The sequence below is a fragment of the Meles meles genome, chromosome 4 (genome assembly GCF_922984935.1).
Source record: "Meles meles chromosome 4, mMelMel3.1 paternal haplotype, whole genome shotgun sequence".
Classification (NCBI taxonomy): domain Eukaryota; kingdom Metazoa; phylum Chordata; class Mammalia; order Carnivora; family Mustelidae; genus Meles; species Meles meles.
The window spans coordinates 161026491-161054378 of record NC_060069.1 but is presented as its reverse complement, the minus strand read 5'-3'; the positions used below and the strand labels follow the sequence as shown (position 1 = coordinate 161054378).

Here is a 27888-nt window from a genome sequence, read left to right as displayed (position 1 = left end):
ACTGTCTACGGAGGCGGCTGTGGGCTCTGGTTGTGGGCTCAGGAACCCCATGCTGAGCCTGCAGCAGACACTCCATAAATATTTGTTGAGTGAAACACCAGATAATTAAATAAGTGGAATTGCTGTATTTTATTACTAGGCCAGTGTGGGCTGTTAGTCACTCATGTTGCTGAGCCTGGTACAGTAAGATTCGGGAGCAGAGAGAGTCTGGAGAAAGGTTCCCTCTTGTTGAATCCCGGAAGGAAACAGTGTCCTGCAAGGGACTCACTTTCTAGTCGATTCACTGTTTTTCAGCAGCAAAACAGCCACTGTGTTTACTTCTAAGTTATCTTTGTATCTTTAAAATCTTAATTATTTTTTGAAGGTTCCTGTAAATGTTAGTTACATTTGCCACTCCAGGCTCCACCAGATCAGTTCTGGGTTCAAGGTTATGTGGCAAAGGAGGCGTCTGCCTGCCTGCCCTGGTCTTCCTGCCTAAGAGGCCCAGGGGCAGGGGGTGGGGGCTGGCGGTGAGCACCTGCCGAAGACTAGCCCTGTGGGGGAGGGGACAGTACGTGCCTTCCAAAGCAGCACTAGGGCTCAGTTACTGGGAATAATATAGAATTATCATATGCCCACTGGAAGATAGATCCTGTGTAAGTCTGAGGCTTCCACAAGCCAGCTAGGATCAGCGTCTCCGTCTTTGGGTAACACAAAAATACGTTAGTGTCATTACAGTGCTCCCTCCTAGGTCCCCTCTCCCCCACCCCATCTGACCTCCACTATTCCTTTCATTTGGCCCAGAAGAAACCTTCCCTCCCTGTACAGTCCCACAGGGGTGAGGGGTGTTTAGGCATGGAAGTTTGCAATCATACTTCTCCACCTCCGACTCAGACATCTTTCCAAGATCTGAGCACATTCAAGGCTGGGGATTTTCCCCCCAAAGGTGGAAAACCTTTTCTCCCCAGTTTGTTCTATGCATACAAAAGATACTGTTCTCAGGGCGCCGGGCTCAGTGGGTTAAAGCCCCTGCCTTCCGCTCGGGTCATGATCCCAGGAGGGTCATGATCCCAGGGTCCTGGGATCCAGCTCCGCATCGGGTTCTCTGCTCAGCAGGGAGCCTGCTTCCCTTCCTCTCTCTCTCTCTCTCTCTCTCTGCCTGCCTCTCTGCCTATTTGTGATCTCTGTCAAATAAATAAAAATAAAATCTTAAAAAACAAAGCAAAACAAAAAAAAAACAAAAAAAAACAACAAAAGATACTGTTCTCTAGGACAGGGTGGAGGTAACTTCCTGCCTTTAACTTAAGATGTGCTGTTGGGGTGATTAAAAAAAAAAACAACAAACTTAATTCCAAAGTGGAAACTTGAGTGTAGAAAAGCGAGACACTAATTTCCAGGGAATTACGTACCCAGTGGTGGTGGGGGGGGGGGCCCAAAAGATCCCACACGAGGTCATTCCTGTGTGCAAACATATTTGCAAATAACACGGTTTTTGAAATAGAGGTGAGACTCGTGGCGGGCACGGTTTGGGGGTTCGGTTCTAAAAAGGGGCGCGGGGGTCCTTCCGTGGTGGTTTGCTCTAGATCTGGACAGCAGTGGTAGACACACGAGCTCACACGCGTGATAACGTTGTACAGACCTTCCTGCCGCCAACGAGGACACGTAAAAGGGGGCAAGTCTGCCTGAGATCCGCGGTTTGCGCGAAAGCCCACCCCCCGGTCGTTGGATCCCTTTGTCCTTTTTTGGCAAAAGGCTGCCGAGCGGCAGCACCGGGAAAACCTGGGAAACCTGCAGAGTCGCGGGCTTCCTACGGCGGCGCGGAAAAGCGGATCGAGTCGGATCGAAGCGCCCGCACCCACGCACTCGGGCCGGCAGGCGCGCGCGGCGGAGGACGCGGTGACCCCGCACTCGCCTCCGTGGGTCTGCAGGGCCTCGGCGCCCCGGGACGGGGGGCGGGGCCGGCGGCGGCGGAAGTGACGTCAGCGGGCGGGGCGCACACCTGGGCACCTGGGCGGCCGGGGCGGCCGCGGCGGCGCGGGGTGGCGGCCAGACGCGCGCGATGGCGGGCGGCGGCGGGAGCCCGTGGGCCCTGGGTCTGCTGCGCACGTTCGACGCGGGCGAGTTCGCGGGCTGGGAGAAGGTCGGCTCGGGCGGCTTCGGGCAGGTGTACAAGGTGCGCCACGTCCACTGGAAGACTTGGCTCGCGCTCAAGTGCCCGCCCAGCCTGCACGTCGACGACAGGTCAGCCGCCCGGGCGGGGGCGCTGGGGCGGGCGCCGGGGTGCGGGGCTCTGCCGGCCGCCCGGGTCGCCGCCGGAGCACTCGGGAGGGAGCGGCCGGCGCCGGGCGAGGCCGTGAGCCCCGGCGGTGTCCGCGCCGCCCGCCCGCCCGAGGGGCGCGGAGGCCGGGTGGCGAGCTCCACCGTCCCGTTGCGCGCTCCGGGCGCCGCTGCGGCTCCTCCGGGGCACTGCGGGGGGCCGCGTTGGGTGGAAGCGCTGTGAGGCGCCCGGGGGCGCTCCCTGGCTCTGCGGGAAGCCTCGGATTTTCGGGGCGTTGGACCCGCGCCCCTCGGAGGCGCGTCCGGCCCGCCCGGGACCCGCCTGGGCGCTGCGGTCTGCGCCGGGCTTAGAGAAATTGCCGTGTGGGATCCGGGCTTTGTGAGTTAGCTGCACTCCGTTCGCCTCACTTAGTAATTTACGCTGGAGCACAAATTGGTGTAAGACGGTAATTATTTAGGTCGGAAGTACTGGCTTGGCTTGGCCAGGCTTCCTCGGGGCTGCGGGGCTCGGGCTTGGCCTTGGGGTCCGGCAGGTGGCCCTGGAGGTCGTGTTTCCCGCAGCACTTACTCGAGGCACACTCTAGTTTTAGCGACTTTATTTCTACACCCATCCTCTGGGAAGGGGTCTTTACACTGACCTGCTTTGTGGCCGGATCAGAGCTCCCTCCCTCCTTGCAAACCCCCCAACCCCCACGCTCCAGTCCAAAAGCCAGGATGGAAACTGCCTGTCCCTGCCCAACAGGGGTGTTCAAGTTGATGACGATTGGGAAGGACGCAGGGCCACCCCAGTTAAACACAGTCGCTGGATGGTGATCTGTGCATCGTTTTGGGGGGGTGGTGGGAGAGGGGGGTGTCGAGAAGCTACTTTCCATGTGCATTTGAGGAGTTTATAGGTAAGCTTCGGTTGGACACATTTAAAAGATCATGTAGTGAAAGTTTTCGTTCTGCACGAAAGTTGTGTTTGTATTCTGTGTGGAGATCTCCCTGACAAAGTCAGTCCCGGACACACAGACTAGGGAAAACAGCTCGTTTTAAACCCCACGTAGCCTCTGCTGTCTCAAACGCCTGGTTTGTAATCCTTGGCTGCTGGGAGGTGGGATGGGGGCGATGCCCTTCGCAGGGGCTGTCTGAGTCCCCAGGCCTAGGGTAGAAGGATTGCTGTGCCCTCAGCCCCGTGTGCTCCCCGCCTCATGTTTTCTTCCGGGTCTAGGAGAGGAGACCGTACTGCTCTTGGAGGCTCCTCGCTCTAAGCGTTTCAACCAGCGTTTCTTGGAAACTTCTGCCGAGTGGTGGCAGGTGTCATAAAAATAGCACCAACAATGGGGAGATGCTGTGTAAGCCCTCCCCTCCCCTCCCCCACCAGATCCTGGTAACTTCGCAGGCCGGGAGGGGCGCTGTGGTTATTTTGATAAAATCCAAACTGCTTGGAATACCAGCTAGTGCTTGGATTCGGAAAGGCAAGACCCTGGCCCCCGCAGCTTTTTTTGGGTCTTGGCGACAGGTGTCGGGTGGAGTCTTTGGGTCAAAGTGAGCTTTCTTCATCAGCAACATTTGTCATGCCAGTGTCCTGTGTCAGAGCAAGCAAAGTGGGCAGGCTCGTCCCCAGGCTGACGCCTCCTCCCGCATCCCCTGACTCTGTGATTTCCAGCCACCGGGCCCTTGTTTCTTGGTTGGCCCCGACGGAGATAGGGTTTCTCCACGCGCGGCAAATCACTGAGGATGTTGCGTAGCCTGCGTGAAAAGTGTTTTGTCCTTTAACTGGAAGCCTTTCCTGCCCTGCCCCAAGCAGGCAGGTGCTGGCATGTCCTGGGCGGCCAGGCCGAGGTCAGCATCACCCAACAGGAAGAGGTTCACGTCTTACACTTGGCCGGCCCGGCAGCGCAGGCTGGAGTTCTGCGTGTGCCGCGGTGGCTGATTTCTCTGCTCTTGGAGAAGCCGGCTCCGTCGGCCGATGGCTGACGGTGCTCGGCTCCAGGTGCTCGGTAGGAAGGGGCCGGCTGCCCAGTAGCCCAACACGGCCTGGTGGCAACTGCAGGCCCGCAGGCTTCCAGCTAGACCTCGCAGTGTGGTTTTGCTACCTGTCTTGCCAAATTGGTGCTCTCCCTGACCCGCCGTTTGCAAGATGTTCCCTGAAATGGGAAAGAGGATCTTTGTGGGATTCTGGGAACAGCCCCTGCTTGGGATCCCCAGATCCTGCCACCCCTCAGAGCAGCCAGCTGCCTCCGGCTTGTGTGCCCGGAGTAGGGGGGACAGGGGCTGCCCAACCCCAGACCGGTCGGGGGCAGAGAAGCCCCTGCCCAGGGAGCTTCCAAGGGGGTCTTCAGGGATTTCAGGGATCGATCTGCGTTCCCCACTCCTTATGGGCAGGTCTGGTGGCTTTGGGGAGAAGAGCGGCCTCTCTGGTGAACCCTGACGGGGGGGGGGGGGTCACAAGGGCCAGGGTGGAGTGTAGGGTTGGGCGTGTTTCCATTTCAGCAACAGGAGTGACCCCAAAGGCCCCATTCCTGAGGCTGCCGCCCCTCCCCCCTGGGCTAGGAGGAAGCCCTGAATAACAGAGCCCAGGCCCACAGCCACTGCGTCCCAGGCCCCCGGGCCCGGGCTAGTCCGGACGAGCCTGAGCAAACCCCACGTTTGCAGCTACAGAGCTGACAATCTGACAAGCCCGTTTCTTGTCGGGTTTAAAAATAGCAGTGTGGGAACCCTCGTGGGAGCGCACTGGGATGGCTGCGAGATGAGGAGGCCGGGAGGCTGCACGGATTAAACTCTTCTCCGCTGCCGTTCCCAAAGCTGGTTCCTGGGTCCCCCTCCCAGGAGCTCTTGGTGCCTCGTCCCCCTTCACCACATCCGACTCCCCCCACCCCGCATTGCCCTGCGCCTCAGCCACCGCCGTTTCACCCCATTCTTTCCCCCTTTTCCACCTGAATCCGTCCAGAGAGGGAACCCGTGGTGTCCCTCACCATTGGCCTCTTTGGAATTTCTGAGCCAGCGGTGAGGAGAGCCCACAGCGTCTTAGAAAGTGTCTTCTAGAAACGGTCTGTCTGATGAATTTCTGGTATTTCCTTCGCCCCCTGCCCTCCCCAGGAGGGAGAGAACGAGCAGCTTCGGCCAGCCCAAAGCGAGCAAAAAATTGAATTACCGTAAGTGCTGTTGAGAAGGAGCACGGGATAAGTGGAACCTTCCCACCTCGGTCCTGTTAACGCTCAGAGATCTTTCCATCTGGGACCAAGAGAGGAGGTGCCAGGCGCGGGGATGCTTTGTCCGTTCTCGCTGGGAATCAGAATTCATGAGCCTGCCCCAGATGCCCCAGAAGGAGCTGCTTTTGAAACGGTCCCCGGAGAGAAACGTGACCCCGTCCTGCCCCATTTTAGATACTCTGTAGGCGCGTCACGACTTTTAGGGTGCTTTGACTAAGACGGAGGTCATTGGATTCGGTGGCCGCGAGCTTGACTCCTAACAGCAAAGAGAGGGGTTTGGTCACGCGGACCGCGACCTGTGACCCATGGCGGAGGCGGGGGCTGGAGCTCTGTGCGCTGGGGTCCTCCGGGAGCCCTGGGTCTGTAGTTTCTTCTCTGTCGTCTGCCTGAGCCAGAGACACAGTTGCAGGGGAGTATAGGAAAATAAATAATTGCTGTTGACAACGAAACAGTCGGTGGTTGGTGGTTTCTTTCTGCTCCGGGAGCACTTTCAGTACCGCTGGGTGGCTCCCGGCGAGGCCTCATTCCAGGCTCATTGAATTGCAGATGCCTCCTGTGGGGTCGTAGGTGTGTGCGTGTGTGTGTGGGGGGGGTCCCTCCGGCACTTAAAGAAAGGCTGAGGGGTGGGGTCCTTTGGATTTGGGCCAGGTGGGGGTCCCAAAATTGTTGTGCCCACCCCTTCTGAACAATCTAGTGCTTTGGGGGCCCAGGTCAACCCCTCTCCCCAGGCCTGTGTGAAGCATCTCCTCTCCGTGTCCCCCGAGACCTCCCCGAGGTAGTCCTGGGACCCCCTTCCTTGCCCCAGGGAGCTGTGGTGACTGGTGGGGTCCACTGTGCTCCAGGGCATTCTGCCAGAGTTGCCAGAAGACCGTTTTCCAGGCTGGCTGGTTTTCCCCAGTGAAATGTCCTTACACAAGTGGTTGGTTGTGCAAAGCCTGCCTAGCATTCTTCCCAAGAGGGCACAGGGCTCTCAGGACACATAGCTGCCAACGGCATTTGGGAGCAGACTAGCACGGGGGGGTGGTGGTGGGGAGGCAGAGGGGGGCCCTTTCTGAGTTGTTTTGTTTTGTTTTTTGTTTTTTGTTTTTTTTCCTTTCTGAGTTTTTGAACCAAGTCACGTTGGGTCGGGTCGGGTGCAAAGGGCCTGGGGCCAGGGGAGCCGCACTTGCTGGGGGGGGGTGAGTGGCGTGTTGCCAGTGGGGCTGTTCCACCACTGATGAGCTCAGCAAGGGATCAGAAGTCACCCTGGTTTTAGGTGCTGTGCCCTTGGGGCAAAGGGAAGAAAACCCTTTATTTGCAAAGTAGCCCAGAGCTTCAGGTAATGAGAAATTCCACCTCAGTGTGCCGACTTTGTTCTCAGAATCTGATTGGTTATCAGTCAGGCTTGGAGGGCCCATCTCTGGATGCCCCGCATGGGCAGTGACCCTCCCTGGTCACTGTCCAGCCGGTAACACCCGAGCTATGGGCTCCCGCAGCCTGTGGGCCGGGAGGGGTACCCCGCACTGCTTTCCCACGGCAGGTGGGTCTCTGGGCAGGACACAAGGACGCGGGGCCCCACAGACACACAGTGGGAGGGGAGGGGTGGCAAGCCAGCTGCATTAGAAGAAAACAAAAGCAATAGGATCAGACAAGTTGGAACGCTGATTCCTAACCAACTGGGAAACAGAAGCGGCTGCTGGTGTTACGTCTGCGGGCAGCCGCCGGCTGTGAGTGCTGGTCGTAGTGGTGGGCAGTGGGAGGAGTGAGCGCCGGGAGCGGTGGTTGTCCCGTTCAGTGCAGGTAACTAGGTCTTCCCAGGAGAAGGACGACGGAAGAGATGGGCCCAGGGGTATCGCTTTGCTCTCTCTTTAAATGACCAGCCTTTCCTCGGTGCTTGATGCCGGCGCCCAGCCGCTCCCTCCTTGATACCTGCCAAGCCCGGGGCAGGGTTGGGGTCTGCCTCTGTCTGTGAGGGGCTGGTGGACCTTCTGAGTTTCCTCAGGAGGGTGCAAGCAGCTCTTCAACCCTGCACAGGACCCCCCCCCCCCCGCCCCGCTATAGGCAGCATTGCACTCCTGTGGGCATCCGGCTTTCCGTTCATCGGCCATTTAACAGCGCGCTGCGCAAGCGAGCTGTGCTAAACTCAGTTCTGTGCTACAGTGATCTCTCCATTCCCGATCTGTGGGTCCCTGGTTCCTACGGCCACTGGGATTCTTTGCTCCTTGAGTGTGTTCCAAACCAGATTCTCCACCTTCTCCGGGATGCTCCCCCAGCATCGGTGAGGGTCCCCCCCATGGACCCCCAGTAGAGATCGAGGGCATCCTCGCTATCTCTCCCCTCCATACCCATCAGTCGTCAGGTCTCCTGCCCAGTTCTCTCTCTCTCTGCCCAGAGCTGCGGTGACCATGGTGAGTGCAGGTGCTCAGGGCAGGTGGACCTTGGGTGCTGCTGTCTTTGGCGTGTGATCTTCCTTCTCACAGGCGGGCCCTCCTCCCTGGGAAGGGTTTTCCTAAGTGTGCGATACCTGGTAGCTCATAGTCTCAGAGAGGAGGTCCATCCGATGTGGCCTCACTGGGTCAGGACAGTGTGGGACTCTCCATCGGGCTGGCACACGAGGGCAAGTGGGGAGGGCAGCAGGACCAGGTGCGTCCGGGCCCTGGAAGAGCCCTTGCGGCGGGTTCTGGGCTGCTTGTGCTGGAACCTGCACTTTGGGGGCGTCCCTGAGGTCACCCTGGCCTGCTGCATGCGTGGCCGTGTGCCAGTGCTGGACCCGCTCAGTTCCCAAGATACAAGAGGACACGTCTGGCATGTGGTTCGGGACCATTCCTTTAGGAGCTGATTAGAAAGCATGTTCCCCAGCACATACCTGCGACCCATTGTCCAGGACAAACAGATTTGCTTCTTTTAATCAGGTGCGTTTGACATTGTGTAAATTTAAGGTGAAGACCGTGTAACATGGATACATTGATACATTCGCATAGCTCGAGCGGAGATATTTACCATATTACATACTTACTGTCTGTGTGCAATAGACTGTGTTTGTTCACCTGTATGTGGCTGTTTTCACACTCGTGACAAGTCTGTACCCTTAAACACCGTCGTTCACTGATGGCGTTTGGGTTGTTTCTGCATCGTGGCTGTTGTGAATAATGCTGTGATGAACGTGGGTGTGCAGATCTCTTGTGGAAATTCGTTTTCATTGCCTTTGGGTCCCTTCCCAGAGGCCTCGTGTGACAATTCTGTTTTTTTTTTTTTAATTTAATTTCATTTCAGTGTAACAGAATTCATTGTTTTTGCACCACACCCAGTGCTCCATGCAATACGTGCCCTCCACAATACCCACCACCAGGCTCAGCCAACCCCCCACTCCCTCCCCTTCAAAACCCTGACTGTTTTTCAGAGTCCACAGTCTCTCATGGTTCATCTCCCCTTCCAATTTCCCTCAACTCCCTTCTCCTCTCCATCTCCCCATGTCCTCTGTGTTATTCCTTATGCTCCACAAGTGAGTAAAACCATCTGATAATTGACTCTCTCTGCTTGACTTATTTCACTCAGCATAATCTCTTCCAGTCCCGTCCATGTTGCTACAAAAGTTGGGTATTCATCCTTTCTGATGGAGGCATAATACTCCATCGTGTATATGGATGACATCGTCCTTATCCATTCATCCGTTGAAGGGCATCTTGGTTCCTTCCACAGTTTGGCGACCGTGGCCATTGCTGCTATAAACATTGGGGTACAGATGGCCCTTCTTTTCAGTACATTAACAGTTCTGTTCGAACTCTTTGGAGGAACCTTCATCTTGTCCGCAGCAGTCGAGTCAATGTGCATTCCCACCAGGAGTGTGTAAGGAGTGTGTAAGGACTCCCCTTTCCTCCACGTCTGTGACGTGAGGCCTCCTGACGGGTGTGAGGCCTAGCTCGCTGCGGGTTTGAGTCACACTTTGCTGATGGTTAGCGATACCCGTCATCTTCCCATGGGCCTGCTGGCCGTTGTGATGTCCTTTTTGGACAAATGTCTGTTTAGTTCTTTTTCCCATTTTTAAATCACAGTTTTTCCCCTTAATTAAGTTGAGTTTATTGCTATCTATCGTGGATATTAACTTCCTATCCATTAGGTGGTTTGCAGGATTTTCTCCCATCCTGGAGGCCTTCATTTTGTTCCTTGTTTCTTTGGCTGCGCAGAAGCTTCTGAGTTGGATGCAGTCCCATTGGTTGACTTTTTGCTGTTGTGCTTTGCTGTGGGTATCATGTCCAAAAGCTCACTGCCAGGACAGATATTAATGAGCTTCCTAATGTTTTCTGCTAATTTCACCGTGGCCGGCCTTGCTTTTCGGCTTTGACCCGCATTGGGTCGATCTCCGTGAGTGGTGATACCGGGGCACCGCGTCACTGTTCTGTGTGTGTTCCTCGGTTTCCCCAGCGCCACGTGTCAAGAAGACGCCCCGGTCCCTGCGGAGTGTAGTGGCTTCCGTGCTGAGTATGAGCTACCCGGGGAAGCAGTGAAGTTAGAGTGAATGCCGGGGGTGCTTACGGGGGCAGTTCCAGTCTGGGTGGTTGATTTTTTTTTTTAATTTTTTAAGATTTTATTTATTTATTTGACAGACAGAGATCACAAGCAGGCAGAGAGAGGAAGGAAAGCAGGCTCCCCGCTGAGCAGAGAGCCCGACGCGGGGCTCGATCCCAGGACCCTGGGATCATGACCTGAGCCGAAGGCAGAGGCCCAACCCACTGAGCCACCCAGGCGCCCCTGGGTGGTTGATTTTAAAGTTGGCCGAGGCGCCCTGAAGCTGGGCCTGTACCGAGGGCTCTCAGGCTTGGCGCGGTTCTTGTTTGGGGCTGGATGACTTTGCGTTGGGAGCTCTCTTACGCACTGTGGGACGCCGAGCAGCGTCTCTGGCTCCTGCCCACTGGATGCCAGTGGCAGCCCTGAGCCGTGACACCCAAGATGTCCCAGACCTTGTTCCGTGTCCCTGGGCAGGAGGCAGAGCTGCCGGTACGCGAGCACCCCTGATCGACACTCAGGGACCCTCTCCCCGTGACACCCGCTGTACAGCTTCTGGGCGGACGCTCATGAGACCCGGCCGCAGCGGAGGGGTGTGTGGGCAGAGGGGCTGAGATCCTGCCCCAGCACCCGGGGGCTGGGCGGCCTCGGCTCAGCCAGCTTTCTGGGTGCGTTTGACGGAGCCCCATTTTGACCACCGCTGACCTCAATGGCACGTGACCAAGCCGCCTCCTGTGATTCAGCCCTTTCTCCTGCGTGCACCCTGGGACGTTTGCCCCGTTTTGCTGACACAGACCAGGATACGGGGACTCCAGGCTGTGAGTCCGCGGCCGCACCAGGTGTGACCTTGGACCCGGGGCCGACACACTGGGGGGGGCCCGGGAGCAAACGTCTGGAGCTCTGCACCCACAGCCGCCGGCCCGCGCCGCGAGTGGGAAAGCAGTCATGGCCGTGTGGCTTGGACGGGGGAGACTGTCTTCCCATCAGAACCGAGGGCAGGCTGTGCGCAGTGCTTGGGGTTCCTGAAAAGGTTCGACATAGATGGCCCAGCCGTCCTGCTCCTGGGTGTGGGGCCCAAAGGCTTGGAAACAGGGACGCAAACGGATACTTGTGCACCAGCGAGTGCAACGTACAGCTTTAGTCACGGTAACCTGATGCGGGAAACCACCTGCGTGTCCACCGTCAGGCGAGTGGGTACGTGAGGGTGACGTGCTCCCGCAGTGGAACATTATTCAGCCCTGAAAAGGAAGGGGGCTTGGGCGCACACTGCGGCACAGCTGACGCGCAGGCACGTTGTGCTGAGACGCTGAGTGACAGGAGGACAGACGCCGTGGGACGGCACTTCCGTGAGATGCGTAGACGAGTCCGTCCGGGCAGGAGGTCGCCCGGGGCGAGTGGGGCCCGCAGGACGGGGCTCCTGTTGAACGGACACGGAGTTCTTTTTGGGCCGATGAACGAGGTTTGGGTGTGGAGAGTGGTCATGGTTGCACAGCCCGTGAGTGTACGTGATGCCTTCCAACTGTGCACTTGGCTGAGATCAAGTGGTTAAGATAAAAACTCCATTGCATATATTTTACTACAACTAAAACGAAAGTTTTAGGAGAAGGTGGCTTCGCCGGCTGACATGCCGCTGACGTGAGTGTGGGGTTGGATTCAGGGGCCCCTGGGCCAGACGGAGTGTTGGGCTTCACAAGTGACTGGCGGTCTTGGGACGGATGCATTGTCTCAAGGAAACTTCTTTTCCGTCATCCCAGGAGACGGGATCGCCAGCCTTGGCCGCCTCGCTTGGTGACCCCTGGGTTTTCGGATGATAATTAGCGTTACTGTCCCCCCCAGTGCACAGAAGTGCCTGGATAGCTATAGACGTGTGACCTTGGGAGGCCCCAAATGGGATCACGCGACGTGCGTGTGGGTCATTTTCTCCACCCGTGGAGCTGGTGGCCTCTGGGCCGTGGTGCTTTGTGTCAGTGGCTGGGGGAGCCCCATGCACGTCTCACGTCTTCGACTTTTTCAGGGAGCGTGGGGAGCTTCTGGAAGAAGCCAAGAAGATGGAGATGGCCAAGTTCCGCTACATCCTGCCCGTGTACGGCATATGCCAGGAGCCCGTGGGCCTGGTCATGGAGTACATGGAGATGGGCTCATTGGAGAAGCTGCTGGCGTCCGAGCCGCTGCCGTGGGATCTGCGCTTCCGCATCATCCACGAGACGGCCGTGGGCATGAACTTCCTGCACTGCATGGCCCCGCCCCTCCTGCACCTGGACCTCAAGCCCGCCAACATCTTGCTGGACGCCCACTACCACGTCAAGGTAGGACGCGCCTGGCACCGCGGACAGGCCCCCGCGACCGGGGTGTTAAGGGCGGAGAGGGCGCAGCGCTCGGAGGGCCCTCAAAGCAAAGACCTCCGCCAGCAGGACTCCAGTGACCCCCCTCTTGTCGTGGGCACTGTAAGCCCCTCAGAATGCATAGCAGGGGAAATGGACCCTTCTGCACCCGGGTCGCTCCCCTAGATCCTGGAGCAGGAGCGTGAATTCTGGGCACCCTGGAAAAAAGGGCTTCCGGGGTTGCCGATGCGGGTCTTACTGAAATCGGCTAGGAGTCCGCCCCTGGGTGGGCCGTGGGTGGGCTGGCTCCGTGGGCCCACAGGCTCCGTGGTGATGGCTGCACCCCCTTCCGTGGTCTCCGGGACGGTGGTGGTGGGATATGGGGGTGTTCGGAAGCGGAGGCTCCACAGAAAGAGCTCCGAAGGGGGCTCATTCTGTCCTTATGACGCCAGGCCCCTGAGGTCTGCTCCTGGTTTTTGTTTTTTGGAGTAAGTTGATGAAACAGAGCATGAGGAATCGTAGAGCTAAAACCAGGTACTGGCCATCTGGAATTGCACTTCGTAATGTTGTCGGGTTTGTGTTCTTTGACTCAGGCTGTCCTCTGCAGGGCCTCCATGGCCGGGGTCCTGTTGTGGACACCAGGGTGGACATGCATCATGCGTCTTCTCCGCGGGGTGACGCTGGCTCGCTTGGGAGGCCCGGCGCTGTGTGCCTGTCTGCGGGATGCGCTCGCCGCCGTGCTTTCCCTACACGGGCCCGGGAGCGCGCGAGAGGGAGCCAAGAGCCGCGGCCTGAGTCCCATTCTGTTCCCCGTGGCAACCGTTCCGGGAAGACACTCACCTGCAGACACTTGCTCTCCCTGCCCGGTCGCCCCGCACTCACAGGACCCCTTCCCGTGCTGGCCTGAGGGCTCAGAGGAACTGAGTGCAGTCTGACCCTGCCCCGGGCTCTGTTGGAAGGAGGGGCGGGACCGGGTGGCCTGCTCCTGCGGCTCCCCAGGCCCCAGCTCTGTGCACCGAGGCCGACGGGGAGACCGCTGTCCACTGCAAGCTGTCCCTTGAATGGGTGTCGCCTGGAAATCAGACGGTAGCGGGCAGGTGCAGGTGCCCTCCTGGTATCAAGCGGTCGGGTGCGAACCGGTGCCACGGCGGTTCCCGGGCTTTGCTGGAGCCCTGTTTCCTTCCGGCCAGCGTGCTGGCTTCCCGCGGGACCTTCTGCCCCCACCGACATCACAGGGCTGCTTCGGGGAGCGCGCGGTCCTCTGGGCACCCAGGGAAGAGCACCGCTTTCGACCTCGGGCTTGCGTACATGTGAGCCCGAGGAGGCCGTGGCAGACCGTGGGGTGAGCCAGAGGTCCCTCCCGCTGGCCAGGTGCCCTGGCGGGGGCCCGGGTCCTGCTAAGCTGCGGCTCAGGGGTTCGGCCGCTGTCGATGATCAGCGGCAGTAGCCGCGGGGTCTGTGCCTGTACGAGGTTCACGCAAACCGAGCGCGGGGCACAGCGGTGTCACACGAGGGCCCGACAGGTCCCAGCGGCAGGGGCCCCACAGGCCGCCCACCGGGTGGGGGAGGAGTTACTCAGGGGACTCCAGCTGGGGGCGAGGGTGCTACTGGGGTGGGGTTCGGGGTCTGCAGAGAGGATCAGACTTCTGCTGCAGGAGGCGGGGGCGCAGGCAGAAAGGTCATGGAAAATTCTAGGTTTCTTAGCAGGAGGCTAAGTTAGATTGGGGAGGGGCTGCTGGGTGCTCCCAGGGAAGCAGATCCTAGGGGTGCAGTCCCCACCCCCAGCTGTCCCCTGGGGTGGGGTCCCCCTCTGTGTTGTAGTGGGGGTCAGAGGCGATGGTGGGCTGACAGCTCAGCGCCTGGCCCGCGGACGCGCTCGGTGAGGGCGCCGTGGGCATGAGCGGCCAGACAGTCCTGTTTGCCCCCGGGGTGCCGACCTCCGTCCAGGGCGCGTCTCAGGTGCTGGGTGCATGGTGCGCACTTAATGCTTGCTCCGTAGGGAAACGAGCGCCGTTCTCCGCGCCGGGCGCTGGGGCTTGCGTTCCTGGTAGGTTGTCCTGTGTCGGCCGCCAGCTTCCTCTGTTTGAACACGATTTTCTCTCTCTCACCTGCACGCCGGCCGAGCAGCCTGGCGCTGGTGGCCGTTTCAGGAAACGGGCGAAGCTCCTCGAACCCAATGGGTCCCAAGGAGCTGGGGGTGACTGAAGCTGGCCCCTCCCCCACCAGCCCGGAAGGCCCCGGGGCCAGGGGGCTGCTCTTCTGGGACCACCACTCAGCCCCACAGACAGATGACGCATTGGGATCACACGTTTCCCGAGTCCCCGAGGTGCGGTGTGGAGGGAAGTGTCTGAGCTTCTGTATGGAGGGACGGCCCCCAGATTTCGGGGCGGCCTGTGGTCTGGGATTGTCTGGATGATAAGACTTGAATCTGGAATCCCGAAATGAGATCAAGTCGTCAGCCTCCCTCCTCCCCTTGGGCCCCTCAGGACTGCCTTTCTGTACACAGCAGGGGTGGCTGGAGGTCACGGTTTCGGAGCAAGCGCCTCCTTTGCAGAGTGCGGCCCAGAGACTTCATGTTCATTTAGCGTTCGCGTTGGTGTGAACTGCGTGAGATACCAGGGGAGCAAGCCCATCTCAAGCTGAAAAGAAAAAGCTTCGTTTTTTGTTACTGTATTTTCTCTCGTTTTAAAACAGGTTCCACACCCAGTGTGGGGCTTGAACTCATGGTGGAGATCCAGGGTCCCGTGCCGCACCCGCTCAGCTGGCCAGGCGGCCCATGAAATGGTTTAGTTTAAAACCGCAGGCTTCTCTGGCCCAGTCGGCCCAGGCCAGACCGTATGCAGGGGGCCCTGAGGGTCCTGTGCCCCTGTGGGCGCCGTAAGCCAGCACAGCCCTCACCAAGCCCTTCCTTGGTCTCGTCCAGCTGGGCCCCCGAAGGAGCAGGGCCACGTCCTGGGGGCCTGTACTAAGCAGTACTGAGGCGGGTGTGCTGCACGTGAAACTGTTTGCAAATTATAGGGCACCTGCTGTATACACGATAGACACTGGGATGGCCTGGGCCCCAGTGTCCAGGATCAGGACAGACAGGCCCTGGGCAGGACAGGGCAGGAAGGGGGCGAGGAGATACCCGGTCGGGGAGGAGGCGCGGAGGGTCAGGGGAGAGAATTCAGACTTCTGATCTGCATTTTGTTGCAGCTTTTGTTGTAGCTTTTATGTGAAATTTATGCTTATTTTCTTACACCAAGGACATTCTGAGGTGGACAGCAGGAATGCAGACACGAAGGGCAAGGCCTTGAGCAGGGTGGGAGACACGGGGTCAGACCCCGGACCCCCGTGGGTCTCCACTTCCGAACTTGAAAGGTAGAAGCGGCTGAGAGTTCGAACTGAGACACCCGCAACGTGGACTTGGAGAGGTCCCGGGCCGGCTCTGTCTCGGCCCTGAGCAGCTCTGTGCACATGCAGGTCAGGGCGGTGGGCGGGAGTTTCTGGAAGGCCGACATGGGCAGCAAGCAGCTGGGGGCCCAGCAGCAGCCAGGCTGACCCTCCTGGCATGGCCCTACGCCGTCCAGCTGGGCGCCGGCCCGTTCCCATTCTGTCCAGCTGCTCCCTGCTGATATGGTCCCAGCGCCCTTGCAGGACCCGGTGATGGGGGATACATTCTCCCTGTGTTCGGCGGTGCTGATGCCACCCCGTGGGCTCCCCTCCAGGGCATGTGAGCCCTGAAGTCAGGCCCAGCTCAGCCGCATTCCCTCTCCATCCCTCTGCGTGTTTGCGGCGGGGCCCTAGGAGTTCAGTAGAAGGCGTCACAACAGTTCGTAAGCCTTGGAAGAGACCACAAAGGGGCAGTTTCCCGTGTGGATCCCCAGTCCCTTTGTGTCGGGGAGTGTGACCCGAGCCCACGCACAGAGCTTCAGCTGGCGTCCAAGGGTCCCGACGTATGCACGCGGGGCCCGAGCTGCGGGGAGCCGGTGACACCTTCCCTCTCACCGTGGGGTCTCCCGAGCTTCCTGAGCTCTCTGGACACCTTGTCCCAAAGGAGAGGAGAAGGCGGAGCTGTGGGGCCTGCGTGGAGGGGGTCCGGGCGCTCCTTCGGGGGGTGGTTCCCGCACCCGGAGGAGAGGCGCGTCCCACCTTTTATGTGGATGCCCTGCGTTTGGGGAAAGCGACAGCCAGTGTCTGCTGATCACACGCCGTTCCGGGTGGAGGGCAGAATGCCTCCTCGAGGCTGCATGGTGTGTGTTTTGTTTGCGTTAAAGGGCGTCTGAAGGCCCAGTTCCCTTTAAAGATCGTGCTGCGGCCTGCCCGCCTCCCCGGCCCGGCTGCGGCATGACCGGCGGCTGCCGCGTGATTCGCGGCCTCAGCGCCCAGCCTTGCTCCCACACGTCATCTGAAACCCCGACAACCCAGAGGGTCGCTCTTCTCCTTTAGGCCGACTCTGCCGCGCCCGGTGGCAGGTGTAGGATTGTCATCTCTGTGAGTTCTGTCTCTGCGAATTCTTTCCTTAAGCGTAATCTCTTCCCTGCGTGTCAAGCTCCCAGTGGCCGGGTCGCGGTTCCTCCAAAGCCGGCTGTGCCGTCCCTGGAGGAGCCGGAGGCCGTTGCTCCACTGCAGGCTCCCGAGTGCGCCGACACAGCAGTGTGGGACGGAGCCCTGTGGCCCTGCAGAGGGGAGGGGCTGGGAGAACCCCAGTGCCTCCCCGGGGAGCCCGTGGAGCTCTCTGAGCGCCGTCTCCTCGCTGTGTTGCAGATTTCCGATTTTGGGCTGGCCAAGTGCAACGGGCTGTCCCACTCCCACGACCTCAGCATGGACGGCCTGTTCGGCACCATCGCCTACCTCCCTCCGGAGCGCATCCGGGAGAAGAGCCGGCTCTTCGACACCAAGCACGACGTGTACAGGTGCGTCACAGAGGTGCGAGCGACCCCACGGGGCTCTGCACCTCGATTCCTCGGGCCCCGCGTGCCGGCTTCCCCGGGAGCTGCAGTCAGATCCGAGGGTCAGTCCCAGGCAGAGGGTTCGGGGTTCTTAGCTGGGGGCCACCCTGGACGTGCGACAGTGCTGTCTGTCCCCTGCGAGTGCTGCCAGCAGGGGTGGGGAACGCTCCCGCTTGGTGCCAGGTAGAGACCACGAGCAGCCAGACAGGCTCCCACACTGGGAGAGCGCTGGCGTCCTCGTGAAGTGTGGGTTCCTCTAGCCGGTCTGCTGAAGGAGCCGGCTGCCCTCGGTGCCCCGTGTGTCTCCACGTGCGGGGACGTGGGCTCCTACCTGGGCCCCTCTGGCCCAGCAGCTTATATTTCTAATGTCACTTAGCTTTGACAGAGGAGCGCAGGCATGCTGGGGTTGTCCACAAACCAGCGTCCGTGGGATTGAGGTCCTTGAGCATAATCCCCACGCTGTGGGTGCCTGCCTTTGCCAAATTGCAAAGGTCTTACTCACCCAGACCTGTTGGAGGAGAAAAGAGGGAGGGGAGTAGGGAGGGAAGGCGTGCCCAAGCCCCTCAGCCTGGGGCTTCCACGTGTGACTGTGACCCTGAGTCTGAAGCTTTGCACGAAGCTTTGCCTTTGGGACGTGGCCCGCACCTGGGGTCCTGGCAGACTGGTTTGACTGTCACCCCGGTGCGTGCTCTGCCGGATCTGAGCTGTCCGCCTGCTGTCGGTGGCATGGTGGGGGCCTGTCCCAGCTTGCAGAGTTTGGGGACGATAAGGTTCGGTGTTTGTTTTGGAGGCGAGCGTTTCAACTTTTGAACTTGGAAACTTCGGTTACTTCTCAGTGGAGAATTCTGGGCTTCTCTGTTGGTAGCCGCTCTCCACTCAGGGCACGGTGCTAGCTCAGTGTCTGAGCTCCTTGTTTTATTTATTTACTTAATTTTTAATGTATTAGATTGTGCTTTTTGGGGGGTACAGTCAAGAGTAATTTTTTTTTAAAGATTTTATTTATTTATTTGACAGAGATCACAAGTAGAGAGACAGGCAGAGAGAGAGGAGGAAGCAGGCTCCCCGCTGAGCAGAGAGCCTGATGCGGGGCTCGATCCCAGACCTCTGAGGTTATGAGCCGAAGGCAGAGGCTTTAACCCACTGAGCCACCCAGGCGCCCCAAGTCAGGGTAATTTTGTACACTGTGTTTGTATACAGAGAGTGAGTGAGTGTGGATATGATTTCCACCAACCAAGAAAGGGCTCCAGCAAGGTCAGCTGGCCCAGCTCTCGTGTTCCCCGCTCTGCCCAGCCCCGTGTGACGTCTCAGCGAGCAGGCTCCTCGCCCCGTCCAGAGCTGGCATCAGCACCTTGAGCCCGGTGCCCGCCGGAAGACGGAGGGCAGCTAAGCAGACATGGGCCCTTCTCCCCCGGAGCTGACTGTCCAGCCGCAGGGCGGCTTTCCTTTCCTTTCGCACCTCCCTGCGCACGCTGTTGGGGCCGCAGGAGGCCACGTGTGTCCGTCAGGCAGCATCTGACGTCGGAGCCACCACCCCAACGGGCTCCGTGGGGAGAGCCCCCATTTCAGGAGCCTGTGGAAAACGTCTGGGTGTCCCTTCTCCCCCTCGTCTCTCCCACGGCCTCGCTCTTGAAGGCTCTGGAGCGCTTTCCTTCTGGCCCGTTGCCGCGTGGGCGAGCCTCCGGCCCGCAGAGAATGACCTGGCCGGTTTCCCTTCCAGCTTCGCCATCGTGATCTGGGGTGTGCTGACGCAGAAGAAGCCCTTCGCAGGTGAGTGGGCTTGGCTCTGGGGGCCGTGCCTCCGTCTGTCCCGGGACCGCGGAGGGCGCGCTGTGTGTGGTCCCGTCTCGTTGACGCTGTGCCTGCGACCCGCGCTCCACGGGGATGGGGGCTGGCTCTGGGCCCTGAGGCCGGCGGGACTGTCCTGGAGGCACCATGGGGTGCTGGTCCGTCCCACCCACCATGTCCTGCAGAGCCCCACGGCCCGTGCTGCAGGCCTCTGTGTGGAGACGAGCGCAGTCACAGCGCGGTTCGCGGGCGGAGAAGGCGGCCACCCGAAGGGCTCTGTTCGGCGGGTTCTGTTGTACGAGCTCGCTCCTCCGCGCGCGCGTTTCACGCGACGTGACACACGTGACGTAAACAGCCTGTTGTCCCTTTAAAGCCTCTGATTCGGGGGCATCAGGTGCGTTTGCTGCTGCATAGACGCCCCCACAGCCTAGAACCAGAACATTCTCACCCTCCTGAAGGGACCCCCCCCCAGTCCAGGCCACAGGCCACACACCCCCATCCCCCAGCCCCTGACGACTGCCCAGCGGCCTTCTGTCTCTCTGGATTTGCCAGCTGTGGATATTTCCAGCCACTTCTCTCTTTGATTGAAACGTGGCAGAATACACGTAAGCGTGTCATCGAGTGGTGTGAGGCGCAGCCACTGCGGGGCGATGGTCTCCAGGGCGGCTGGGGGGATTGGGCACCGATGGGCCCACCCAGGTCCCTGACGTCCCCCTTGAGGGCTGCGACATCTCGTCCCCCTTCAGGCAGCCGCTCCGATATCTGTCCTCCAGGGGCTTGTGCCTTGACGCATTAGAAAACCCGAGGACTTTTTACCCTGATCGTTTTCCTCTACGGGTGTACGTGGGTCATTCATGCCACTTTACAATTGGACGAAAAAGATCTGGAAATTCAGAGCAGCGTCAGTGTGGGGCCCCCAGGTCCGGGAGTCCCGTCCTCGTGTGGCTTTGTGCCCCTGTTGTTGTCTGCCTCCCTGCCCCTCCTCCTCCGTGGCGGCGGTGTCCGAGTTCGTGTGGTCTGGCGGTGCGCCCCTGGCCGGTGACTGTCTGACAGACGCTATCCTGGGCCTGTGTGCTTTATTGCTTGGGACGTAGGAGAGTTCATTATGAGAGTGAAAGGTGTTTCTGGAACTTTCCATCCGTTTGGCAGCAGAAAGTCTTCCAGGTGCTCACTTTGGTTTTATCCGGAGGCCCTGCTGGGGTTTGGCGGGTGCGTCGCGGAAATAACGTGTAACTGCTGGAGAGAGCTGTTGTACAAGTTTTAACGGGAAGGCGGCCCCGAGGGCCGGAGTGGGACCCCGGCCGGCGGCGGGGACTTGGGGCCAATTTTCCACACCTGCCGACACGCGTCTGCTGCCTGGGCAGAGCTCCCCACCGCAGGTGTGCTGGGAACTGTTGGGGGGGGGGCAGGGGGGTGCTGGGAACAGGGAGCTTGGGGTCCTGTCTGATGGGCGTTGTGATTTTAGGCTGAGCAGAGAAAAAAGTCTGGCTCACCGAGGGTCACCTTGGGCTCCCTGGTGTGTGACCAAAAGGGGATGGTGCTAGTGACGAGTCTGCTGTGCTCAGGAAGGTTGCAGACGAGGACAGGTGGGCCCCATGTGATGGACTGCGGAGAAAGGCCCCCGTTCACACTCCCCAGACCCGAGCATGCTTGGAGGAGGCCAGGTGTCCTGGCCAGTATTGCTGTGGCCGGCTCCCTGCACGGGGCCCCCGGGGCCTGCGCCTTGGCGTAGAAATCAGAGTTTAGGAAGGGTGTTGCATCATCACAGGGAGACCCGGGTTCATACGGAGGCTGGACCACGTGACTTCATGGCTTGCGAACGCTGCCTCTCTTTGGCATGCACGGGCCACTTTGGAACTTGTCTCGTCAGATGGTTTTCTTCTTTGAACCCCGTTTTCCTTTGAGTTGGATGCCCAGGCAGATGTTCGCTGGGATACGGGCCCTGGTTCCATCTGGAGCATCGTGGGGAGCTTCTGAAACCTGGAAGGGGGAGCGCAGACATGCGCTGGAATGCGAGGAGTTGCGAGCGCTCTGTGCTTTGCAAAGGAAATGAAGTGGCCTCCAGGCGCCATCGTGGGGACGGCGGATGGCGTGGGTGACGCTTGTCCCTCCTCCTGAAGGGGAAGCCCCCGGCCCCCGGCCTGGGAGCTGCCCTGACTTGCCCGCTTCTCCTTTGCAGACGAGAAGAACATTCTGCACATCATGGTGAAAGTGGTGAAGGGCCACCGCCCGGAGCTGCCGCCCGTGTGCAGAGCCCGGCCGCGGGCCTGCAGGGCCCTCCTGCGCCTCATGGAGAGGTGCTGGCACGGGGACCCCCGCGAGCGGCCCACCTTCCAGGGTGAGTGCCCAGGGGCTCCCCGGGACCTGCCCTTGACGGCCGTGTGGGGGTCCAGGGAGGGAGGAGATGGGCGGGAGGGGAGCAGACAGGTGCGCGGACAGGCTGGCCACTGGCCCGGGGCCCTGCAGCACCTGGGGCCGGGTCAGGGCGTCTGGCAGGGGGACGGTCGTGGCCGTCCACCCCGGCTCCGGCCCGCGGCCGGCTTGCTGCCCGGAGGGGCCTGCGCTCGGTGCTGCAAGTTCAGGTTTGGTGGTGCGTCTTAGGGGACTGGTGAGACCGCTCACCTGGAGCTTGCATTGCCTTTTTCCTGGGGTCTCGTGCCCCTGGAATGGGTGTATGTTTCACGGTAGGAAGGTGATTCTTACGTAATTCGGGTTGGTGGTTACATTGGGAACACACTGGGGGAGGATAGGGGCCTCACCTGCCAGGCTTTGGCTGCCCTGGCCTTTGTGGGCATGTGGGCTGCTGGACAGGGCTCCGCCGGGCAAGCCTTCCTGGGAACCTGGAACGCCGTGGGCCCTGCTTGGCATCTGGCAGACCCTGCTAGTGATGGCTAATGGGAGACCCCAGAGGGGCCCATGCAGAGGCTGCGGGGGCTAGCTACGGAGGTCCGCCAGGCCAACGGCCTGGGAAGCTGGGGTGCCGGCCAGCCCCCTGGGGTGCCATGCCCCCGCTGTTGCCCATTCTGTCCCCGCCCGAGGTCACATGTTTCTGTAGTGAATGTGGAAGCCGTTGTCATGTGACACGCCCGGTTTTCTTTTCTCCCCAACAGAAATCACGTGTGAAACCGAGGAGCTGTGTGAGAAGCCGGACGGGGCCGTGAAGGAGCCGGCCCGGGGTCTGGACACGAAGCAGTCCCTGGAGCCCGAGAGCCCGGTAATGGCCCCTTCCTGGATTTCCTTTCTCAGGGCCCCCCCTCCTTTCTGCAGGCTCCCCTGCCAGCCTGGACTGGCCCCCCAGCTCACCTGGCACCTGGGGTCCCACGTTCGGGAGCAGGACGGCGGGTCTCAGGTGGGTCACCCCGGCCTGGCGGCCCTGGGTGCCATTCCTGCCGAGCTGCTCCCGCCCCCACCTCCTGTCTGCGGCTCAGAGTGGACAGTGTGGGCCCGCTCTTGACATTGGAGGGCTACTGGCCGGATGCTCTTTGAGCCGGGGAGCAGAAGGCCCGTGGAGGCCCCATTGGGGTAGGGGGTCTGGGCTCTGATGTCTCTGCCCCCTGGCTTGGAACTCTGGCCCCCTTGTGTCTGCTGCTCGGAACTGGCTTGTTCCTGGAGAGCCGCGTGGGTTGAGCGAGGTGCGATGCCGACTGTAAAGGTTAGGGCTCCTGGGCCCCGCGGTGGGGAGGCCGTGGGAGACGTGTCGGGGGAAGCCTGATGGGTTATCTGGTGTCGGGCGGTACAGGCCAGGCTGTCCGTGTAAGGCCCGGAGATAAGCAAGTGTTCAAGGCGTGCCCTTGTCTCAACATAAAGGGGCGTGTGTGTGAGGTTGGGGAGCAAAGGTGCCTGGGGGCGGCGACCTTGCCACTGATAAGGAAGAACAAGGCCCCCAGCTCGAGGGTGCACTGAGCCAGCGGGTCAGAGTGGATCTGCGGGTCCCAAGGAGAGGGAGGGCCAGGGACCGGTGGGCTTGAACGGGAGAGGTCGGAAGCTGCCCTTGGGCTTAATCCCTCCCCAGAAATCTGCCTTTTTGGATGCCCGGTAGGGGCACCCTCAAAAAGGCCCCGTTGGTGCACGTGGACTAGATTGGCCCTGTTGTTGCTGGAGGCGGGCCCGCCCCATGTGCTTGCCCCCACGCCACCCCCCAGCCCCACTCACAGGGTTTGGAGGAGGGGACACGGGTGGTTGGCAGTGAGGGGCTCCCAGCCCCTGTCCCGGGTCCTTCCTTTCTTACCCATGCTGGCCGGCCAGGTGGGCACGGCCCAGCACTCAGGCTTCCCACGCTGCCTGCGCATCACGCCCTGCCTAGCCGGACGGGCTTCCTGTGTCCGTCCGGTCTGTCTGTGCTCGCAGTGTATGTCTGCGCCTGGCGGGCCCCGCGCACGGTCCTCAGGCTTCCCCGCGGCTGTGCACGTGGCCACGGGCAGAGCGCCCTATGTGGCTGCCCGGGGACCCAGTGCCCCTTCCCTCTTCGGCGGCACGGCCTGTGTCCTGGGTGGCTCTCATCCACCCCCTCTGCCTGGTTCGCAGAAGCCTGTGTGCACGCCTCTCAAGCGAGCGTCGGCGCCGACCTTCGACAGCGACTACAGCCTCTCTGAGCTCCTGTCCCAGCTGGACTCGGGCACCTCTCAGACCCTCGACGGCCCGGAGGAACTCAGCCGCAGCTGCTCCGAGTCCCGGCTGCCGTCGGCCAGCAGCGGCAAGAGGCTGTCCGGGGTGTCTTCCGTCGACTCGGCCTTCTCCTCCAGAGGGTCTCTGTCCTTGTCGTTTGAGCGGGAGCCTTCAGCGGGCGGTAAGCGAGGACCCCGTTTCCTGGGAAGTGACACGCAGAGTGATGGGGCCGCGGGCAGGCGGTGTGTGTCGGAGCCCGTGTGCCGCTGAAAGCTTGGGCACCAGCTTCTGCAGCCGCTGTCCGCGTCTGTATGCGTAACCGATTGTCGGGGGCGTCAGCCCGCAGCTAGCTCGCCGAGCGCAAATCCGGAGAGCCGTGCTGTGAGCGGCGGGCCGAGCGGCTCTGCGGGCTGTCACTTCAGAGTAGAGGGAGCGGGCTGTCCCCTGGGCTGTGCAGGAGGTCTCACCTGGGCCAACCCCAGGTGTAGGGTCTGACCTTGGCTTTGCAGAACCTCAAGTGAGGCCAGCGGAGGAATGAGACCCCACACGGGAGAGCTCTCTCTCGCAGAGGGCAGCTTTGCTTCCCCTTTTCCTGAAACCCCTTTACTTTCTTATTTGTGAGCCCCTGTTCATTTTAACCATGCGTTAAAATGGGTGAGTTGCTCCTAGAGTGGTTAACATGTTGGTCCCGTCCTATACTACCTGTTGGGATAGGGTCCTTCCCGGTTAGGTCATCTTATATTTTTATGTTAGTTCTGATGGGTTTTCCTTCAGAAGGGGGTTTTTCCCTGCCTCTGGCCCAAATGCCGGTCCCTGGACGCAGGGGCTGGCTCCTCCCACATAGGGAGGGGGAAGACGCAGTTCTGTCCTGCTGTCAGGGTGCTGCGGTCCCACCAGGCAAATATGGATGGTCGCGGTCAGGGGACAGTGGTGTGGGGCGGCCAAGTGCTGGGTGGGGGGCCGTGGGGAGGGTGTGGAGCCCGGCAGGAGGGGAAGTCAGTTTCTCTCGGCGGATCAGGGCCTTCCCTGAAGGAAGGGCTTTTCCCGCATGCCGGGAGCCTCCTGGGATTTTTAGAGTGGACTCCGGGGCAAAAGACGGCATTTTGGGTTGAGGAAAAGCCTTACAGAGACACATCTGTGGGCAAGGCCTAGCCACACAGCTTGACTGGGTGATGGACTGAACAGGCAAGAGACTCCCCGTCTTGGCGGGGAAACGGGTCCTAGAGCTCTCTCTGGGTCCGATGCTCTCGGAGGATCCGTTCCTGGCTGGGCTCTGGAGCCGGTGCCGAGACGCTAGTCCAGACTGGGCGGACTGCGTGGGCTGTATTTTCTTGAATTCTACCCTGTACGTCGTCCCACCAACCCCCGTCCCCTGCTGGTCCCCTGGAGAGAGGGGAGGGAGCGGATCTTGCTCTGCAGTGATGAGAACGCAGACACTAGTAGGACTAACGTTTTCATCGTGAATAATGGTCCTTCTGGAAGGGGAGGACTCAGTCCTTGAAGGGTTATTTCAGGAAACCTTCCGATGTCTCCTGGGTGAGACCGGGCCGGGGAGCCGCGGACGGCCTGGGAAGGGTGCCCCTGGCCTCGGAGCTGTCAGCTGTCCAGTAGGCTCGGGGTGCTGGCCTGGCCTGTGCCTTTCTTTCTCTTTTCTCTTCCGAATGAAGGAAGCGTAGCGATCGTGGCCGCTTCTGAGCACACACAGGCGGAGGCTTGCATCCTTACCTGGCGACGACCCTATAGGGCGGTAGCGCGACTTTCACTTTGCAAATGTGCCTTCCTGCTGCATCTGAAACCTAGTGACACGGCCCCGCGGGCTCTTGAGTGAGTCCAGCCGCACGGTGACCCGGGAGCCACATCCGGGCACCAGCCAGGCCCCGGGAGTGGCTGGTGGCCTGAGCCTCGCCCCTCTCTCCCCGCAGATCTCGGCACGACCGACGTCCAGAAGAGGAAGCTGGTGGATGCCATCGTGAACGGGGACACCAGCAGGCTGATGAAGATCCTGCAGCCCCAGGACGTGGACCTGGTGCTGGACGGCGGCGCCAGCCTGCTGCACCTGGCCGTGGAGGCCGGGCAGGAGGAGTGTGTCAAGTGGCTTCTGCTCAGTAACGCCAACCCCAACCTGACCAACAGGAAGGGCTCCACCCCGCTGCACGTGGCCGTGGAGAAGAGGGTGCGCGGGGTCGTGGAGCTCCTGCTGGCACGGAAGATCAGCGTCAACGCCGCGGACGAGGACCAGTGGACGGCGCTGCACTTCGCGGCCCAGAACGGGGACGAGTGCAGCACTCGGCTGCTGCTGGAGAAGCACGCGTCCGTCCACGAGGTGGACTGTGAGGGCCGGACGCCCATGCACGTGGCCTGCCAGCACGGCCAGGAGAGCATCGTGCGCATCCTGCTGCGCCGAGGCGTCGACGTGAGTCTGCCAGGGAAGGACGCCTGGGTGCCGCTGCACTACGCCGCCTGGCAGGGCCACCTGCCCATCGTCAAGCTGCTGGCCAGGCAGCCGGGCGTGAGCGTGAACGCGCAGACGCTGGACGGGAGGACGCCGCTGCACCTGGCCGCCCAGCGAGGCCACTACCGTGTGGCCCGCGTCCTCATCGACCTGCACTCCGACGTCCACGTCTGCAGCGTGCTGTCGCAGACGCCCCTGCACGTCGCCGCGGAGACGGGCCATACCAGCACTGCCCGGCTGCTCCTGCACCGGGGGGCCGACAAGGAGGCGGCCACGGCGGAGGGCTGTACCGCCCTGCACCTGGCCTCCCGGCACGGGCACCTGGCCACCGTGAAGCTGCTCGTGGAGGAGAAGGCGGACGTGCGGGCCCGGGGGCCCCGCCACCAGACGGCGCTGCACCTGGCCGCCGCCGCCGGGCACGCGGAGGTGGTGGAGGAGCTGCTCCGCGCCGACGTGCTCAACCTGGCCGACGCGCAGGGGCTGAGCGCGCTGCACCTGGCCGCCCAGGGCAGACACGCCAAGACGGTGGAGACGCTGCTGAAGCACGGCGCGCTGGTCAACCTGCAGAGCCTCAAGTTCCAGGGCGGCCGCGGCCCTGCTGCCACGCTCCTCCGGCGGAGCAAGACCTAGCCCGCCGCCCTGGACGCCAGGGCCCCCGTGGGCTTCCTGTCCCACTGCCGTGTTCACTGTAGGGATGGAAGGACGTTGTGCCAGTCGGTGCCGCCCGCCACGTCATTGGCCCGGCGGAGCCCTGACCGGGAGGGCCGGCGAGAGGCAGGCGGCTGCCGACTCCGGGTTCGCGAGGGACATCCGCTCGGGCGTGTCCCCCTCTGAGGGCGGTTGGCTGGAGCACGCTGGGCTGTTGACCCCTCCCCCGATCGCGTGCCCGCCGTCAGACGGACGATGGGTCGGAATCATTTCTCTGTGCTCCTTGCTCCCTGCGGGGGCCCTGGGGTGGCCGAGCCGTGGCCGGGAGCAGGTGCGGGAGGAGCTGTCTCTTGGATCCACAGACCCCGCGGCAGGCAACAAAGCCTGTTTCAGGAAGTTTTAGTGGAATCCTCGTCTTACAGACTGTGTTCAAGAAGTGGACACAGTATAACTATCGCCTTAAACTTGTTAAAAACGCTCACGTCCTCGGGCTGTCTGGTCCGTGAAGGATGTAAAGTAATCAGTAAGGTTTGTTTTTAAAATGCGAGTCAACGGTCACGTGACCTACTCTTTTGTATCCAAGCATGTTGGTCCTCGTGGGTGGCCACACACGTGCCCTGATGGTGCGATTTGCCCTTGCTTATTGCGGGTCACCTAGAGCGCTGCTATTTTGGCTTGGGACCACCGCCAGGGTGACCAGCTAGATGGGCCACTGGCTTGCTGATGTCTGGTGTGGTGGCGGTGTGTGTGGACTGCTACCGTCTTGGGGCCTCATGGGGCATGGGAGCTGCCGGACAACCACCTAAGCTGTGCCGGAGCCTTGGCTCTCTGGTCAGAAGCCCAGAGGTTGGCTGCGGGACGTGGCCCTGCGCGCAGACGCACCCCGTGGCCTGGGATGCAGTACGGATGGATGTTAACGTGCCGTGTGTGTTAATGTGAACCTGTGCGCGGAATACTTTTCCGTGACGGGAAATATCCGCTCTGCCTAGAGCGGGCTGTGTTTTAGTACGCCTCACGCTTTCACGACGGTGCGCTACGGTGGGATGTAGCAAGTGCGGACCACACACCGTTTGGCAATAAAACGAAACAGTCTTCTAATTGTTCTGGTGTTCCCGAGATTTCTTCCTCTTATAAAAGAGCGCGAATCATCTGATCTCTGAAAACCAGAGATTTCGGGCAGTCCTGTGGTTGGAGACGACCTTCTAGAAGGGTAG

General features: G+C 60.8%; 1 protein-coding gene across 3 annotated transcripts; it reads left to right on the top strand.

Annotated features, from left to right (window-relative positions):
- Positions 1-1994: 1994 nt before the first annotated feature.
- RIPK4 (receptor interacting serine/threonine kinase 4) lies at positions 1995-27764 on the top strand. 3 transcript variants are annotated; one of them, XM_046002638.1, is made up of 8 exons: positions 1995-2220; positions 11947-12238; positions 17000-17148; positions 18902-18951; positions 21149-21307; positions 22080-22183; positions 23494-23755; positions 25497-27764. In XM_046002638.1, exons 1-8 carry the CDS (start codon positions 2039-2041, stop codon positions 26654-26656), a joined length of 2358 nt encoding a protein of 785 aa, XP_045858594.1. In that variant the 5' UTR covers positions 1995-2038; the 3' UTR covers positions 26657-27764. The 3 variants fall into 3 exon arrangements, with proteins under 3 accessions (XP_045858594.1, XP_045858596.1, XP_045858595.1); XM_046002640.1 differs by lacking the exon at positions 1995-2220 and adding an exon at positions 2291-2694; XM_046002639.1 differs by lacking the exon at positions 1995-2220 and adding an exon at positions 2291-2702.
- Positions 27765-27888: the final 124 nt, after the last annotated feature.